At 46.6% G+C, this 19,403-nt stretch overlaps 1 protein-coding gene across 4 annotated transcripts in view; it reads right to left on the bottom strand.

Annotated features, from left to right (window-relative positions):
- RXRA (retinoid X receptor alpha) overlaps nt 1–19,403 on the bottom strand; it is a 175,965-nt gene that overhangs the window by 32,581 nt on the left and 123,981 nt on the right. For 3 of the 4 annotated variants that reach the window (XM_066580229.1, XM_066580230.1, XM_066580232.1), the window contains 3 exons: nt 14,466–14,616; nt 9,459–9,638; nt 8,470–8,577 (listed from right to left, as the gene is read on the bottom strand). In XM_066580229.1, coding sequence (XP_066436326.1) covers nt 8,470–8,577; nt 9,459–9,638; nt 14,466–14,616 — 439 coding nt within the window. The remainder of the gene's footprint in view (nt 1–8,469; nt 8,578–9,458; nt 9,639–14,465; nt 14,617–19,403) is intronic. The other variant, XM_066580231.1, reaches the window with a different exon arrangement.

The raw sequence follows: 19,403 nt of genomic DNA, 5'->3' as shown, positions 1-19,403 counted from the left end.
GTTGACAAGTCTGATAACCATGGAGGGTCCCAACTAGATGCTAGAGGGCTTTTAGACGGAGCGATTTATTGTTTGCACACACGAACCACATCGGGGTTCACTCATTCGCTCGTACAGCCTGTTTGTGCGGGCAGAAAAATCATTAACTCGCTAAATTGTTGAGTCGTTCACAATCATCGCAGCGGTGAATGAGAACAACCCAGGAATGGGCATTTACCGAATGATTAGGGAACGAGCCAACGATGAGGTTCATGCTTGCATGAAATGAACGATAAGCAAACAAATTATCGTTCATCGGTCATTGGCATGATTACCGTCAAATTACAATTAGCCAGTGATTGTTTTTGACAGCTCATCATTCCATGTAAACGCACCTTTACCTGTGTACAGCTTTGGATACCAAATATACCTCTTATTTTCCACCATCTCTTATGTATCATATGCAGCACAGGTCTCCTCTTATCCTAAATGCATCTAAAGCTTTAATTAACTGATCTGTTAACACAAGGTGTTCCAGTCTAGCCTTAGAGGGACCTGAAGGAGATCATTCCTATCCTTGCACATTTTGTAGTTGGGCTACCATAGAATACATTTTTGGATGTGGATCCCCCTTCCAGTTTATTCTGTTGCGGACTCTCCACTTTAATCCTCACACTGTTCTTACGCCGTATCAAATCATGAAACAAACTGTCAACGCGATGAAAACTAGCTTGTGATATCCATACAGGGGAGTTGTGTAATCCATATAACAACTGGGGCATCCAGAGCAATTCGACAAGATGAAGACGACCAAACAGAAGATTGATTGCAGGAGCGTGGCGATGTGCGCTTGATTAAGGGTGGGGTTACCTAATTAAGGTCTGCTAAATTACTGAACTTCATGGGTTCTTTCCAAACAGAAGGCTCATTGCAGGAGTTAAGGCCCGTTTACACACAACGATTATCACTCAACATTTGTTCAAATGAGCGATATTTGTTACATGTGAATGCGAAAAAAATTGCGCACTTGTCGTTGGCGGTTGTTTAGGCTGACTTTTCAGGCAACTTAAAAAAACTTGTTAGAACTCACTGGCTTGTTATTCCGTGCGAATGCTTCAAGCTTAGCACTTCCCATAGGATGGTAAAGCGCTGAGCAAGAAGCGGATGAGAAGCCAGCGAGTCGCCGGCAAGTCTTTCTGTTTGAATGCTCTGCACGAGCGCCGACGACCTTAGCGGTGATGTCCGTGCTCATGCAGTCATCCAAACGACTGTCAGCCCGTGTAAAAGGGCCTTTACTGCTGCTGACAGCCATTTAAACCAAACAGAGCAATTGTTGGAGCATGGCGACGTGTGCTTGATATGAGGTGTGCTTGTTTTATGTGTGTTTGCATGTATGATTTAAAGTCGTGGGACTTCAGAAAAGACTCACATATCTATTGAGTTCTTTTTTTACTTGTCCAAATTACTTGATTTTTCTCTGTCTGATCCCCATTTAGAATGTAGTCCATGAGTGACAATGCCCTCCAGGGTACATCTTGTGTCATGTATGCAGTCCTTGAATAGCCAGATGCATACGGATGTACAAAATGTGGGCACGTTGCACATCCAGATCCTGGATCTAAATGTGTGACTTGCAACACTAAGATCCACTGCCAACCTGGAAAAGGGATTGCCGTTCACCGAGCTGCACTTGCTGGGGTAGATGTGGGGGTGAATGATAGCATGGGAGTGCAGGATGAGCAGACAGCTAGCTGGGTGAAGGTTAAAAGGAAGAGTGCCAGGGAGGCTAGTCCTCAACTGGCACACCCCAATGAAGTTGGCAGATGAGGGGGATGCCATTACCGGATTAGCACTGCTGCAGTACGACATGCCCTTTGACAGCCAGGGCGATGTCTGCTTCAGTAAATAGGGGAATAGGAGCGCAGGGCAGGCTAGGCAGGTCCTGGTAGTGGGAGACTCAACTATTAGGACAATAGACAGGCCAATCTGCCCTAAAGAAAACCAAAGGTGTCTCAATAAGGATGTAAAGGGGGCAATAAACAGCAAAAAGAAAGAATTTAAACTACTAAAACAAGAAGGCAGCGAAGAACTACTTTAGAAGCTATACGGAAAAGAATAATGTAAAAAGCAAATAAGAGCTGCAAAGATGGAGACAGAGAGACTCTTGGCCAAAGATAGTAAAACTAAAACTATATAAATAGCAAAATGATTAAAACAGAAAGTAGTGGCTCTTTAAAATGTAATTAGGTAAAAATTGTAGAGGAGAAATCAAATCTGTTAAATAGGGTTATTTCATTGTATTTACTCAGGAAAATGAAATGCAGAGTGATAAAGTAAACTCCCCATTAAAACTTACCAGTTTAAAGGCCCACTTACACGGGACGAGAGTCTGGCAAACCATGCCCAACAGTGCGTACCTGTGATACTCACTCCTGTGCTATTAAACAGGAGCGAGTATTGGTGGATCGCTCACAGCACGACCAACAGGGAGGCGGCGCGGCTGGGGGAGAGCTCTTTCACCACTTGCCTCTATTCACTGTAAGCAGCAGTTGTTCAGTACGAGCAATTGCCCTTAGCGAGTATGCTCGCTCATCTCTACTTATAACCCATCAAAGGGGTCTGATTGTTGGAAGGGGTCAGTCAGGAGAAGAAGGCCAAGACATCTCCAAGGCATTACATCTACAATGGAACACAGTGAAGATGTCGGCAAGAAGTGGATTAAATCTGGTACAACAGTGACATCACTAAGAACTAGACGGTCCTCAAAAACTGATGGAAAAACAAGAAGATAATTAGTCCAGGAGGCGACCAAGAGGCCAATAGCAACATTAAAGGAGCTGCAGGAGTTTCTGGCAAGTACTGGTTGTGTAGTCATGTGACAACCATTTCTCGTGTTCTTCATATGTCTGGGCTGTGGGGTATAGACAGAAGCCTTCTCTAGCAAATAAAAAAAACAAGCCCAGCTATGTTTTGCCAAAACCTCCATCAAGTCTGGGAGAACGTGTTATATCTGATGAGACCGAGGGGGGCCTTGTTGGCCAGAATTCCAAAATGTATGTCTGGCGCAAAGCAAACACAAGCAGAACACCATATCTGCAGTGAAGATGGTCGGGGCAGCATTATGCTTTGGGGCTGTTGGAACTGGGGCTTTAGTCAAGTTGGAGGGAATTATGAACAGTTCCAAATATCAGCCCATTTTGGCACAAAACCTTGCGGCCTCGGCTAAAAAGCTAATTATGAAGACAAATTTCATCTTTCAACACGGCAACAACTAAAGGCACACCTCCAAATTACTAAAAAAAAAATGGCTTCACCAGAAGATCAAAGTTGTGGGATGACCCAGCCAGAGCACAGACCTGAACTCCATTGAGGATCTGTGAGCTGCCATGAAGAGGGCGCTACACACGAAACGCCCTCACAGTCCGACAGATTAAGAGGGCTTCTAAAAGGAAGAGTGGGCAAAGATTGCAAAGTCAAGATGTGCCATGCTGATAGACACCTACCCGAAAAGACTGAATGCTGATAAGAATGGCCCATCTATGATTTATTTAGGCAGAATAAAGCGTCTGCCGAAAATGAGTCTTGTGGAAACACAGAGCTACAGGTAGAAAATGCATCATGTAATTAAACATGGTCTTTCAATTAAACGAGTCTCCCATGCCTCTAATATTCCAAGTAAGGAATGTTAGCTGATCACCTGCAGTCATCACCACATACATGAACAGATGAAGTAAATGTTCATCCTCCATGTCAGTCCCACCAGCATTATAAGAACAAGAAAGTATACCCTCATTGTCAAAAACACACTCCCAACCCTAGAAGTTGTTGCCATTCTACTGCCAAACTTGTTCTGCAGTTTCATCTCAGGCAGATATATAAATGATGAGAGCTGTGGAGATTAGATGAACGGTCTTGTCACCGGAGGCCCTAAAAGTGGTTCCCCCCTTGGCTTATGAGAGGCTCTCGGAGGCTCCTTGTGTGTAGTAACCTCTTCTTCCGCTTGTTGGCTACTAGACGCCTCTACGACTCAGAAAAGAGATTTCACACCGTTACCTGAGTCTGAGAGGGGCGCATTATTGGGATGTGAGAAGCTGGATGGTCGTATTGATGAATTGTTCCCCACCGGGCCGTTCTGACCAGACTGTTAGGAGGTGTTGGGACCAGTGGATGTGCAAGGGGTAACAAGGTGACCGGGCTCAGGGCGCCCCCTACAGACCACCAGTAGAGAGGAGCGTCTGACCAGACTGTTAGGAGGTGTTGGGACCAGTGGATGTGTGAGGGCACATAAGGTGACCGGGCTCAGGACTTCCCTACAGACCACCAGTAAAGAGGAGCTTCTGACCAGATTGTTAGGGGGTGTTGGGACCAGTGGATGTGTGAGGGCACACAAGGTGACCGGGCTGAGGACGCCCCCTACAATCCACCAGTAGAGAGGAGCGTCTGATCATCCAACAAGCACGAACAGCCTCAACTGTTTCGTTGTCCACCATCTAGAGCCAGGGGGCGCCAGCATTACACCCCTGTGTCTGGCGGAACCATTTTCAGGCACTTGGCTGAAGGACATTTGGTCTCACGGCCCCTATTACATGTACGGCCTGTAACACCCACCGTCGACTCAGTTTCCATGCCCACCTGTATTGCACCTTGTATCCAAGCTAGAGGCGGTACAACAGGGTACTAGAGCCTCCATGCCCACCCGTATCACATCTTGTATCCAAGCTAGGGGCAGTTCAACAGGGGACTAGAGCCTCCATGGCTGCCTGTATCACATCTTGTATCCAAGCTAGAGGTGGTACAACAGGGTACTAGAGCCTCCATGCCAGCCTGTATCACATCTTGTATCCAAGCTAGAGGCGGTTCAACAGGGTACTAGAGGCTCAACCTGAACAAGGCAATTTTGCAGTAAGTTTTCCACTCCTAACAGTAAAGCTACCTGCTTTGTAAAGAGCTCCACAGCATCTTGCATAAAAAAAAGGTGGGGGGGGGGGGTAGGCAGAAAGTAGGGAAGGGAGAGACGAGGTAAGAAAAAGGAGAGGGTGAAGGAAAGAAAGGAGAGAAGGGGCATAGAGGCAAAAACTTGGGTAGTGAGGGAATAATGAATGGTGTATGTTACCTACAGTTATAGTCAGTAAGTTCTTAAAGCCGTCATTCTTATAGCAAAGTACTTTTTACTTTACTGAAAGCTTATTAAATTGGACCCATGTAAGCTTGGCAGAGCGGAGCGTCTTATTTCTTGTTCGAGTTGATCTATCCAGAGTACGGCTTGCTTGGGATCATTTAAAGAATGTGTTGTACCGAAGGCCACCACCCAAAGCCTCGCTGGTGGAGCGCAGCAGATGTGACTTGTGGATGCCGAGGTGGCTTTTCACATCAATAAACCTGGCTCTATGTCTTTGGATCTCTGCAGAATAATCTGGAAAGAAGGGTATTTTGTTGGCATCGGTAATGTCTGGTTGGTCATGTACCTTATGGAAGTATCACCATGATCCTTGGAGTGCAGCAATTTCACGAATACAGGCTGTGATGTCGGTCGTGGTCGGCCAGGAACGCCATGTGCTCTGTCCACCACATATAAGTGGGTTAGCGTTTCTTGGCCAAACACCGACTGGAGACATTCTTCTGTATGCGCTGATGGAGAATCGCCTGCAATCATTTCAGGCACTCCAACTATCGGAGTTGTGTCAGTAGAACTTACTTTCCAGATCATCAGTTTTAGCATATAAGGCCATAATCGAGTGTATACTAAGATCTTTCAAAGCCGGGGTGATCCTGTCCCCCAAATCATTACTACAGTTCTCTGCTGCAGTACAGCCTAATGATATTTTTGGGATATTATGTCTGAGAAAGGGAACATGAAAGAAGATATTACCCATCTGTGAAGTCAGTGAGGAAGTGGACTCAGTACATTTTTAGTAATTGTCAAACTTATATATCTTTAAATGTGGGTTCAGACTGATTAACTTGTGTCTACAAACCCCGTATCCCTAAAAATAAGACCTACCCTGAAAATAAGCCCTAGCCCAATTTTTTTCAGGGAGGCTTGAAATATAAGCCCTATCCTGAAAATAAGCACTAGTTACACTACATAAAAAAACAATAAAAAAAAAGAAATATTACCTAGAAGGCTTGGTCCAGGTCTCCCACTCTGCTTTCTAGAACTTCAGCGTGGTACCCACAGTCCTCAGCCGCTCGTACATCACTTCCAGGATATGGAATTCATAAATCCCAACTCCAGGAGGCTATGAACCAATGTGATGGCTGTGATCGGCCACGGCTCAGCTAATTCATAAATCCCGCTTCTACAACGCGATGGTTGTTGATTGGTTCTTCCACTGCTGCTCAGACTGCTCAGCCAATCACAGCAATCGCTTCCTGGAGGCGGGATGTATGAATCCTGTAACCAGGAAGTGATGTTGTATGAGTGACTGAAGACTGCTTGAAGAGCGCCGAAGATGTGGAGAGCAGCGGGACCTGGACCAAGCCTGCTAGGTAAGTATAAGACACCCCCCCCCCCCCAAATAAGACCTGGTACCACTTTTAGGGCCAAAATTAATATACGATACGGTCTTATTTTAGGGAAAACATGGTAGTAGTAATATCAGTGTTTGGCTGTTGCATAGCATCATGCCGACCCACAGGTCGCCCTGCCTCTCTGCCAGCCGCCTGAGCTCTGGTCTGCCAATGAGTAGTACTTCCCGACAGGCGGCTTGAGTGTGACTCAACCATTCGGCCATTAGCCTCGTGAAGTAATCGCTAGAGACTATAAAGTTTAACCCCTTCCTACAAATGGACATATAGTCATGTACAGTAGACGTGCAGCGACTGCAGGTAGAGGTTATATAACACATCACAATGGCCAGGACTGGCAGTAACTAAGAGGTTAGACCCAAAGGTTGCCATAAACTCCAGACCAGCCATGGCTACATCACTTTATTACGGACAAGCAATAATGCCGCAGTATGGCCACTTCCCTTTGTTTTTGCCTCTGTATTCCTATTCTTCTCTATTGGGCAAATACTGATCAGTATACAGAGGCGAGTGGATGGATATACTGATGACATACAGATGTAACGTCTCGTCTGAAACAGACCTATATGGAATGCACCAAGGCACTATAGAAGTGATCATCTGATCACATTGGGAACCTCCCTTGTGTGATGATCACTGCAATCATAGCAACCTGTATAATAGAGCTAACACCATGCACAACAACAAAAGATGCAACAATAGAATGCCCCCCCCACCATGACCCCCCCCAACCTCTAAAAAAATAATTAGAAAAGTGGACTATAAAAAACTAACTCTGCATGCAAAAACCACGGCCACGTCCAGCTACATCGTCAGGAGGAGGAAAAAGGTAGTGGAATGTGAAGACGGAAAAGGTGTTAAATCTACACGATGCCAAAAATTCTCTTTATCCGCTTTCTATTTCTTTCCATTTCTGGTAAAGGATGGGCAGCAGCGATGACACAACGCGACTCCTATCCGGTACGTCTCCACACATGTATCATCACCACCATATAACGCCAGTAACTACAGCAGGACAGAGAGCCAATCAGACTATCTAGATGGCGGCAGGTTCTCTTTCATTACCGCAGACAGACAAATTGGGGGTTTAGATCTGGATTATTTTACCAGTCGTGCGATGACAGACGGGGGGTGCAGCCAGTAATATGGGGTGCTTTTAGACGGGATGATTACCGTTTAAAAATATATTTAAAAAACTGGTCAAATGAGCGAAAGTGATAATCGTTCGGTCTAAACGAGCGTCAACAACCAAGCTATGAACAAGAATCGTGCGCTTTTCGCTCGGCATTTATGTTACGCAGGAGGAAAAATCATCGTTGACTTAGCGTTGGGTTTAGCGGCGCTCGTTCCGTCCCTCTCAGTCACTTATACAGCAAATGTGAAAGACTGAATGACTGAATGTTTCTCGTTTGAACGAGCCAACGATGTACAGTATACAGGCTGAGAGTGAACGAGCCAACGATGTACAGTATACAGGCTCAGTGAACGAGCCAACGATGTACAGTATACAGGCTCAGAGTGAACGAGCCAACGCCTCATGGACACGGGACGAGAATCTCACGCTTCTCGCCCCCCTGTGCGAACGAGCTGCTGATGTCATCGCCAGCTCATCTGCGCTTGGGCAGCCCGTTTCTCATTGATTGTTAACGATCAGGGTTTAAACTGCACCATAAGTGAATGAGCCGCCGCGGATGTTTATGCTGACTGGAACTGACCGCCGAACACGGAGCGCGTGATTCTCGCCGGTTCGCGTTTAAACCTCACTGGTTGGGACGATATTCCTAACGATAGTCGTTCAGTCTAAACGCAGCGTAACTCTGACCTTGTGCAAACGATCAATCGGCTCGTCTAAAAGCACCCGTAGTCATGCAGGTAAATACGGACATAAAATCTGTCCTCTCCTGAAATTGACAGTGTGGGGTCATGACAAGTGTAGCATGTTAGATAGGTATAGATTATCACCTGATGGGTGGTCAAGATAAGAGCCTCGTGGTGGATGGAGCGGCTCATCTAATATTCCCTCATTCCTTATCACAAACTTCTTACCGGCAGCCGTCCAGCTGCCTAAAACTACACAAACATTTACAGAGAATTAATGTCAATATGTACAAGAGCTTACATTTCACTATACAACATCGATTAACAAAAGCCTGTGCTGACTGCGGCTGGAACATGATACGCCGAGAGCTAGAAGAGTAAGTGTCCCGGGCCCTGCGTACGCTGCAGGGGGCCGGATTATATACACATTGCCTCGGCGTTCCAGGCCAAATCATCACATCCTCCCCTACATGCACAAGGTAATATTCCCTTCAGCCGCTTCCGAGTTCCATCTCTTTCTGGGAGGACCGGGCAACGAGCCACATCAGACGTCACCCACTTCTAGTAACGCGGCAAAACTGCCATGCAGGGGTCTGGGAAAGCTGGACGACGTATTGGAACCCGTATGGTGTTACCCAGCTCTCCAACAATCAGAGGCAACTCAGAAACTGCTGGACTGAATAGAGACAAAGGGGTTGTCCGGCTGCGGGACCATTAAAAGGTGCAAATGTGTTAAAATAACACAAGCAGAGGCGCTTGCCGTCCTCCGACCAGGGGGGGGTTCCAGAGCTGCCGCTCACGCGTTCCTCCCGTTCTTTGTTGGCTATCACCTGACCACTGCAGCCAATCAGAGGCCTCAGCAGTCGAGTGCCGTTCTCTCAGCAGAGGACTGATAAATACATTTTAACACATTTGTATCCATAATTAAACTCCAGAACCTCGATAACCCCTTTTAAAGTAGGTTGTTGTTTAAGTTGCTGCACTTTTGTACTAAATTATTGCATTACATCAGTAAATCATATCATCATGCATGGCTATGATAGTAACTGTGCTGTAAGGGTTGGGGTGGAGCTAGGACCCCAGTTGCTAGTGGGGAATGCTGGGGGTCCTTGGAGAGCTATGCGGGTTCTTACCTTCTCTCTTCATGCCCATAGCAAGACACTTCTGATAACGACAATACTGACACCGGTTCCGCTGCCGCTTGTCAATCAGGCAGTCCTTGTTATCTCTGCACGTGTAAGTGAGGTCCTTCCGAACTGTCCGCTTGAAGAAGCCTTTGCATCCTTCACAGCTGTAGACTCCATAGTGTTTACCTGTAGGATAGTGAATGCAATCGTGTTACATTCTAACGTAGACCCTGCAACTGTATTCATACTGATCAATTACATTTCTGTCCTTACATCAGTTTTGGTGACATCACTAGGACTGCAGCCTCTCTCTTCACTATAAAGCAGCAGTGACATCACTAGGACTGCAGCCTCTCTGTTCACTATAAAGCAGCAGTGACATCACTAGGACTGCAGCCTCTCTCTTCACTATAAAGCAGCAGTGACATCACTAGGACTGCAGCCTCTCTCTTCACTATAAAGCAGCAGTGACATCACTAGGACTGCAGCCTCTCTCTTCACTATAAAGCAGCAGTGACATCACTAGGACTGCAGCCTCTCTCTTCACTATAAAGCAGCAGTGACATCACTAGGACTGCAGCCTCTCTCTTCACTGTAAAGCAGCAGTGACATCACTAGGACTGCAGCCTCTCTCTTCACTATAAAGCAGCAGTGACATCACTAGGACTGCAGCCTCTCTCTTCACTGTAAAGCAGCAGTGACATCACTAGAACTGCAGCCTCTCTCTTCACTATAAAGCAGCAGTGACATCACTAGGACTGCAGCCTCTCTCTTCACTATAAAGCAGCAGTGACATCACTAGGACTGCAGCCTCTCTCCACTATAAAGCAGCAGTGACATCACTAGGACTGCAGCCTCTCTCTTCACTGTAAAGCAGCAGTGACATCACTAGGACTGCAGCCTCTCTCTTCACTGTAAAGCAGCAGTGACATCACTAGGACTGCAGCCTCTCTCTTCACTATAAAGCAGCAGTGACATCACTAGGACTGCAGCCTCTCTCTTCACTGTAAAGCAGCAGTGACATCACTAGAACTGCAGCCTCTCTCTTCACTATAAAGCAGCAGTGACATCACTAGAACTGCAGCCTCTCTCTTCACTATAAAGCAGCAGTGACATCACTAGGACTGCAGCCTCTCTCTTCACTATAAAGCAGCAGTGACATCACTAGGACTGCAGCCTCTCTCTTCACTATAAAGCAGCAGTGACATCACTAGGACTGCAGCCTCTCTCTTCACTATAAAGCAGCAGTGACATCACTAGGACTGCAGCCTCTCTCTTCACTGTAAAGCAGCAGTGACATCACTAGGACTGCAGCCTCTCTCTTCACTGTAAAGCAGCAGTGACATCACTAGGACTGCAGCCTCTCTCTTCACTATAAAGCAGCAGTGACATCACTAGGACTGCAGCCTCTCTCTTCACTGTAAAGCAGCAGTGACATCACTAGAACTGCAGCCTCTCTCTTCACTATAAAGCAGCAGTGACATCACTAGAACTGCAGCCTCTCTCTTCACTATAAAGCAGCAGTGACATCACTAGAACTGCAGCCTCTCTCTTCACTATAAAGCAGCAGTGACATCACTAGGACTGCAGCCTCTCTCTTCACTATAAAGCAGCAGTGACATCACTAGGACTGCAGCCTATCTGTTCACTATAAAGCAGCAGTGACATCACTAGAACTGCAGCCTCTCTCTTCACTATAGAGCAGCAGTGACATCACTAGAACCGCAACCTATCCATTCATTAGAGAGCAGCAGCAACATCACTGGGACAGCAACCTATTCATTCATTAGAGAGCAGCAGCGACATCACTGGGATAGAAACCTATCCATTTACTAGAGAGCAGTGGTGACATCACTAGGACCACAACCTATCCATTCACTAGAGAGCAGTGGTGACATCACTAGGACCACAACCTATCCATTCACTAGAGAGCAGTGGTGACATCACTAGGACCACAACCTATCCATTCACTAGAGAGCAGTGGTGACATCACTAGGACCACAACCTATCCATTCACTAGAGAGCAGTGGTGACATCACTAGGACCACAACCTATCCATTCACTAGAGAGCAGGAGTGACATCACTAGGACCACAACCTATCCATTCACTAGAGAGCAGCAGTGACAGCACTTAGAATGCCGCCTATTCATTCACTAGAGAGCAGCAGTGACAGCACTTAGAATGCCGCCTATCCATTCACTAGAGAGCAGGAGTGACAGCACTTAGAATGCCGCCTATTCATTCACTAGAGAGCAGCAGTGACAGCACTTAGAATGCCGCCTATTCATTCACTAGAGAGCAGCAGTGACAGCACTTAGAATGCCGCCAAGCCATTCACTAGAAAGCTGTATGACAGTTAAAGAAACACGTTACAAATGGAGAAAGGAGGAACATGTAACTGTGCGCTCGGCCTCGGCAAGGACCATGAATATCCCCATAACGCTGCCCTATACTGACTGCAGTGGGAAGCTTTCTCCTGACACAATGACTTGAGGCCTGGTAAACTACATTAAGCTCCACACAAACCTGCATTTATCCTGTGACGTTCTTTACCAGACGGTGGTGTGCCGTATAGAAACGAAGATACACACGAAGAACGCGCGCCGAGCACGGGAATGATCCGAGTAGAGACGCGGAAAAAAACTGCACAAAATTATCTATGACTCTTGTGTTCTTCTAACTGCTGGGGAACTACAAGCTCCAGAAGTTCCGCCAGTCTTCCTCTACTACATTCTGTTGGGTAATCGCTCTCACTTTCTAGAAAGCCAAAGACAATAATAAGTCTATGTGGAGGAATTGTTGATCACGCCATTTCCTAACTGTAAGCAGTTGGCACGCTCCGTCTACCTGCGCCCGGCATGCCCGCACACTGCGCCATTTATCAGAGGGGAGCGCCCTCTTCTGGATTACTTTCATGCACCATTATTGCAGACATTTAGTTGATGATCTCTCATTTGAGAAGGGTCCCGCCGGACTCCAGAGGAATGTAGCAGAGACAGTTCACTTTGTCTTCCTAACCACATGCCAGACACGATGGAGACAGACATGTCAGAGGAGGTCCTGGCGGCACGAGAAGGGGCTACCCAGCGGACAACGAGCCTTCACCGGGGTGATACAAGAGGCTACTGGGATAAAAGACACAATTCTGACACAAACCTGTTCCCGGCCCCCTCTACACGGAACGATTACTGCTCAGCTAACGGTAGAATCCTGCGACACAGCGTGAGACCATTCAGCGTAGACGCAGCCAACGATTACATGACAAGCGATCATTCATTCACTTGTTTGTAGGCATAAAAACAAACAACAATCAGACGTGTAAACAGGCTTTCATCTGCGAAGGCTGCCTGTTTACTCTGAATGGAGGCGGGCGGCGGGGAATCACGCAACCAAAATGCAAGAGCAAAATACGGAAATGTGAACTAATCCATTGAAATCAATGGGTTCCATTCTCTATTCTATTGCTCTTGTAAATACGCCGTTTAAGGCTTCCTGCAACATAATGGAGTTTTCCTGCAACTTCGAGAAGAAAAGCTGCCATGATTTTTATGCGCTTTGTAGAAACGTTTTTTGATGCCATTTTTTCCATGCGGTTTTCCCATTCTATATAGAAGCGTATGAGAAAATCCTGGAGCATGCTGGGAATAAAACACAACAGACAGAGGAAAAAATCTGCATCAGGAAATAAATAGTATACATTATAATTCCAATATTGGCTTTACAGAAGTCCAGTGAGCCCCATAAACTAATGGAGTCCGGAGATCCGTCCGTTCCACTTCCTCACTGCTCCTCTGCTGTCCGCCACCCTATACATCCCATAGACTATTAGAATGAAGTCCTTTCAGTATGTGCGGGAGCCGGAGAGGTCCACAGGATGCGTAGAGGAAGGGTCTCCGGACTCTGCCCCGCGTCTCCTATGAGCCCACTGCTGGAGTTATAAGCCTCCTAGGAGATGACAAAGACCCTGCAAGCCAATATCAGGCAGGAGCTTATTGGGACTTATTTTGTCTTTTCTTTTCTTTTTTTGGGGGGGGGTTTGGGATACTGAGAAGAGAGGCATCTATAGGATATCCTCACACGTTACATAAACACCGCAGATTTCCACAGGGACGTTCACTCCTAATGCGGGTGTGGAATCTGTGGTGTATCTCTATGGATTTAGCTGTAGAGGAATACTGTAAAGTTCGCAGGATACGGATGTACCCAAAAAAAGCCCAGGGAGGGGGCAGGACGACAACAAGCAGTATTCTAAGAGTTATACATTTATGAATTCGGGCTCAAAACTGAAAACTTACAATTTCAGCAAAAAACTTAGCAACCTATTCTGCTCCTCTATTGCGCCTCTTGTCACTTGGTAGCTTTGTATAATACCCAGACAGAAAGTCTTCATATGGAGGGACAACAAAGACTAAGGGGCATTTTTAAAGGTCCCATGCACTGGTATGTAAAACAATGGCGCTAAAACATGTAAAAGTTCACTTCAGTCTTGCAAGCTGCTGGCGCACACCATAGGCTGGCCCGGTCTTAGAGGGGTATTTTCATCTCAGACTTTTATGGTGTATCCATAAGATATGCCATAAGACTCCGATAAGTGTGGGTACTACCTCTTGTGCCGTCTCCCCTGGCCCAGCTATATGTGAAGGTCGCGAGTACAGAAACAGCCGAGAGGGTCGTTCTGGGCAGTTTCCATTATTCCCAAAGAAGTGAATGGAAGTTACGGAAGCAGCATAGCACAGCGAGATATACTGTATCTATATCTCCCAAGTCAAGGAAACAGAGCCGCTTACTGTGCTATGCTGTTTCCGTAACCCAATTCTCTTCTATGGGGGTTAAGGAAAGTACGTAGCACAGCCTGCTTGGCCGTTTCCATACGCCCCCCGCCACTTATACAGGCCAAGATGGGAATAACCCTTTAATGTTTTCTGGAGAGTAGCTGTAGTCACCCTTGTAGATTCACCATCACACCTACAGATTAATGTATGTAACTGACCCAACAACAGACAAGTAGTTACCTGAAGATCTGTCCCCGCAGATGGCGCAGATGTGCTTTGTGAAGGCTGCCATAGCTCCTGAGGGGTGCTGTGGCACTTTAAGAATGCCATTTATACCAGGAGGAGGCTTGATGTCCTCCGTGCTGCTGACCGAATTCATGGGGGAATGGAGCTGAAACCAGAGAAACACAAACATTAAGTGAGAAATATCCTGCAGATTATTACATGTTACAACGAGAGGAACTAAAATAACGAGAAGTCGGAAATCACCATCATCCTTTGTAATGCTGCACTCGGGCCAGTGAAGAGCACTACAGCCTCAAATGGCTGATAACAGGTAGTAATAGACATTAGTCACCTCTCCAACACTGAAATGTCTCATAAGAGGGAGCAACAGATTTTACAGACCGCAGGTTCAGCCCCTTCAAACTTGCTGCTCCAAATTTGCAGTTTTGTCCTCATTCCAAAAAGAGGTTCTCCTTTAGTCTTTACTGTATATAAAGCCTAAATGGATTGTTCAATATCATAAAAAAAATGGGACAGCAGTAGTAAGTGTGAAGAAACAACCAATTACACCCGTTACACCCCGGCAGTGATGGCGTGCCGCACATCTATGTGACCTCAGCGGTCCGGTGTAATACATGCCACACCATCGTCGGTGCAGACCATCGGAGACACAGAAGTGGCGGCTCTGGAGCGGCGGGGGATTTAACAGTTTGCCCAACTTTTAAACTCCCGGCTAATCTCTAATCATCATAAGAGTTCTCTCCAGCTTTCTGCTACTTCACTAACGCAGAGTTCAAGATCTCTACTTGCAATGCAGCTCCATGCACCCATCTACCTATACTGGCTCATATGCACAGCGATGATTGGCTCATTATTGGCTATATTGGTTATAATTGGTAGAGAGGACGTAGCTGTTATGTGATGGGCTAGACAGGGACCCCCCAGTCTGGAGACCTATCATCCGCAGAGCTAATATTTGGTAAGAGCGTGCCGCTAGCCTCCATTAGAGATCAGAGAGCTACCTGTATCTCACCTTCTAACAACTCTTCGTTAGACATCAACCACTTTTAATTGCCCAAAATACAGTATTTTATGACTCCGCCAATAAAAGAATAACATTTCCCATAAGTATTTCTGCAGAGAAGGCTTGTTTACTGCGCCGTCATAAAGCCAACATAATGCCTCTGGGCTTAATAACCGGACTCGGCCGGATGTTCCCCTTGTCAGGAGATCTCGCAGCATATAAACTTTCGCACCCTTGGAAAGAAAAAAAAGAAATAATGGAAAAAGCTGAGATGAGAGGAGCGTGATGTGATACACAAATTCATTGCCTAATCAGCTTGACCGAGAGTCTGGCAGGCGCACTCAGCAACATCAAAAGCAGCTGGGTGCAGCGAGCGCAGGCGGCGCGGGGGGAAGCAAACAGCTTTACAGGATCACAGGCCCGCACCAAGTCTAAAGTGTTTTTTATCTAATGCTGGAGGAAGGCGATGAATCTAAGTCAAGTCAGACAGGTGGGAGGATTGTATCAAAGACATGGGAAGCACTGCGCCATGTGCTGGAATCAGCAGGACTACAGACAGGACACCCATTCATCCTCTCCAGCTGTGAACCGGGACTCTTCCCTTTATTTGCATCGCCTATTCAAGTCTGAAGTTGTCTAAATTCTACCTTGTCTCATCAGAAATCCGGGATGCTGTAAGTTCATCCCCTATGCTTTACATTACAGCCGTTCTTCTTTGCAAGAAGTCAGTTGAAGGAGAGCGGTTTTCCAAGAGCAGAGCAATTATAAACTACAAGCAGCTAAACCACTAGTGAAAAAAAGGTCATCAGGAAACTGCGGCACATAGACTGAAGTCTGTAAGAGGAGAGACTACAGAACGGCTGTAATGTATGCAGTGACAAATAGATAGGGGACTTGTTATTTGTATAGCACCAACTTATTACGCAGTGCTTTCAGGTCATTTATTACACCCCCACCAACCTCGGTACTCATTTTACTGACCTCGGAAGGATGGGAGGTTGAGTCAACCTTGAGCCGGCTACCTGAACCATGCACAGATTGAACTTGCAACCTTCAGGTCATGAGTAAGAGCTTAGGACTGTATTTCTGCTGCCTTAATACACTGCGCCACACTCGTTCCTTAGCACGAACGGGTTATTAGAGCAGCCAGTTCCAGCACCATTATGTGAAAAACAATAAACGAGACTCTAGCAGGTAAAAGAGCGCAAAACATGTATCACTGAGCAGCGGCAAAACATCTCCTGGTCAGATGGACCCAGATTTCTGTTGCTCCGTGCTGATGGGAGGTCAGAATTTGGCACAAGCAGCAGGAATCGATGACCCCTTCACGACATGTACTGAACAGCTAATTTTCGGCAACTACAAGAGGCTTCCTGTCCGCAGGGGCCGATATTCCTGCCAAATTATTTCATCACCGAGTGGAATCTACGCCACGACGAGTTACTGCAGATCTGAAGACCAAAGCAGGTTTAATGTGCTGCTAGATGGGGTCTAATAAAGTGGCCATTCACTGCATGTAGTAACACCTTTGTACCTACAGCACTCATTAAGTAAAGGGGCGTCCGGCAGAGGATTAGAGATGGTCATGTACACCTCACATTCAGGATCTGTCAGGTATAACAGCAATGTTAGAAAATGAGTTCTTTGCTTGGAGAGACCTTCCAGATGGTTTCAAGGAGATGAAGCAAGAATGCATTATCACCTGTTATTTAAGGATGGATGAAAGTCACCATGAAGGACACGGCCTGTGCATGTAAGAGGTGGGAAAGGTGATACGTTATCACAGTTTGTCCAAAACGCCCGATAATAAAATATCACAGCCCCATAATTGTGCCGAGGAGAAGATTTTAAAAAGCAAGGCAATGCTCCAGGTGTGAGGTCAGCGCCATGTGGCTGCTCAGTGGGGGTAAAGCCATAGTAACTTCGAGGCAAACAACACTTGGAACAAAAGAAGCACTAAAAACCTGACTGGGTTGTGATCTATGTGCTTTTAGTTGGGGGAAGTGACATATGAACGATCTGAGTAGTGAACACCCATGGATGTATTTATTGGTTATAATCTACCCCTGGTATAAAGCCTTCCCCTGACAGGGCTATACATGCTTATTCAGTATCAGTTATCCCTCATAGATTGTAAGCTCATGTGGCCAGGGCACTTTCTCATGCTATATCTAATAAATGCACAAAGGACATGGGCAAAGCTAAAGCTGTATTACGATACCTAGAACTGCCCCCATGGCACAGCCCCGTCTGGGTGGAATGTGTATGGGGTGCTGTAGTAGTACCTGGGTGGAATGTGTATGGGGTGCTGTAGTAGTACCTGGGTGGAATGTGTATGGGGTGCTGTAGTAGTACCTGGGTGGAATGTGTATGGGGTGCTGTAGTAGTACCTGGGTGGAATGTGTATGGGGTGCTGTAGTAGTACCTGGGTGGAATGTGTATGGGGTGCTGTAGTAGTACCTGGGTGGAATGTGTATGGGGTGCTGTAGTAGTACCTGGGTGGAATGTGTATGGGGTGCTGTAGTAGTACCTGGGTGGAATGTGTATGGGGTGCTGTAGTAGTACCTGGGTGGAATGTGTATGGGGTGCTGTAGTAGTACCTGGGTGGAATGTGTATGGGGTGCTGTAGTAGTACCTGGGTGGAATGTGTATGGGGTGCTGTAGTAGTACCTGGGTGGAATGTGTATGGGGTGCTGTAGTAGTACCTGGGTGGAATGTGTATGGGGTGCTGTAGTAGTACCTGGGTGGAATGTGTATGGGGTGCTGTAGTAGTACCTGGGTGGAATGTGAATGGGGTGCTTTAGTAGTACCTGGGTGGAATGTGTATGGGGTGCTGTAGTAGTACCTGGGTGGAATGTGAATGGGGTGCTGTAGTAGTACCTGGGTGGAATGTGTATGGGGTGCTGTAGTAGTACCTGGGTGGAATGTGTATGGGGTGCTGTAGTAGTACCTGGGTGGAATGTGTATGGGGTGCTGTAGTAGTACCTGGGTGGAATGTGTATGGGGTGCTGTAGTAGTACAGTGCTTGAAGTAGATACCAAGGGCCAAATTATTCAGGAGGAAGGTGATACAGTAAAACGTGTAACCCAGGAAGAAGGGTCTAGATTGCTGGAGCTGGGAAAGAGAGGAATGAACCCCACTCCATTCATGCAGACAGTCCGCGTGTTAGGCCGTCTATGGAGTTTAATTATGAGGGACCTGAGAGGTCCAAACAAGGAGAAGTGAGACTCTCAGAACTCCGGAAGAGGCCGTGCTAGTCTCAGGGCCAGGCACTTCAGAAAGGTGGTAACAAACCCCTGTTGGTTTGAGGGGCAGGAAGAAAACAAGCACCTTCGTCACACAGAGGCTGAAGATGGAGAAGCCAGACAGGCCTAGGATTTTGCTTGGTATTGCGCTGTATTATGTGTGATGCACAATCAAGCTGGTTGCAACCAGTTTTAAAACAGAAAGCAGAATTTCAAAATATATCGTGACGAGTTTCCCGTGGATCAGTTTCAGTGTGAATCCACATTAGGTAGAAAAATCCAACCACCATGAGTGACTTCCAACGAGGTCTGGGTCACCCATACATTAGGACAAGCAGTAAGGGTGCCCTGTGTAGCCATGTCTGGGTCCCCATATATTAGGACAAGTACTAAGGGTGCACTGTGTAGACATGTCTGGGTCCCCATATATTAGGACAAGTACTAAGGGTGCACTGTGTAGCCATGTCTGGGTCCCCATATATTAGGACAAGTACTAAGGGTGCTCTGTGTAGCCATGTCTGGGTCCCCATATATTAGGACAAGTACTAAGGGTGCACTGTGTAGCCATGTCTGGGTCCCCATATATTAGGACAAGTACTAAGGGTGCCCTGTGTAGCCATGTCTGGGTCCCCATATATTAGGACAAGTACTAAGGGTGCACTGTGTAGCCACGTCTGGGTCCCC

This window comes from Eleutherodactylus coqui, chromosome 10, assembly GCF_035609145.1.
Source record: "Eleutherodactylus coqui strain aEleCoq1 chromosome 10, aEleCoq1.hap1, whole genome shotgun sequence".
In the NCBI taxonomy this organism is placed as follows: Eukaryota; Metazoa; Chordata; class Amphibia; order Anura; family Eleutherodactylidae; genus Eleutherodactylus; species Eleutherodactylus coqui.
The sequence above is the reverse complement of the archived record's forward strand: the minus strand, read 5'-3'. Positions and strand labels throughout refer to the sequence as shown.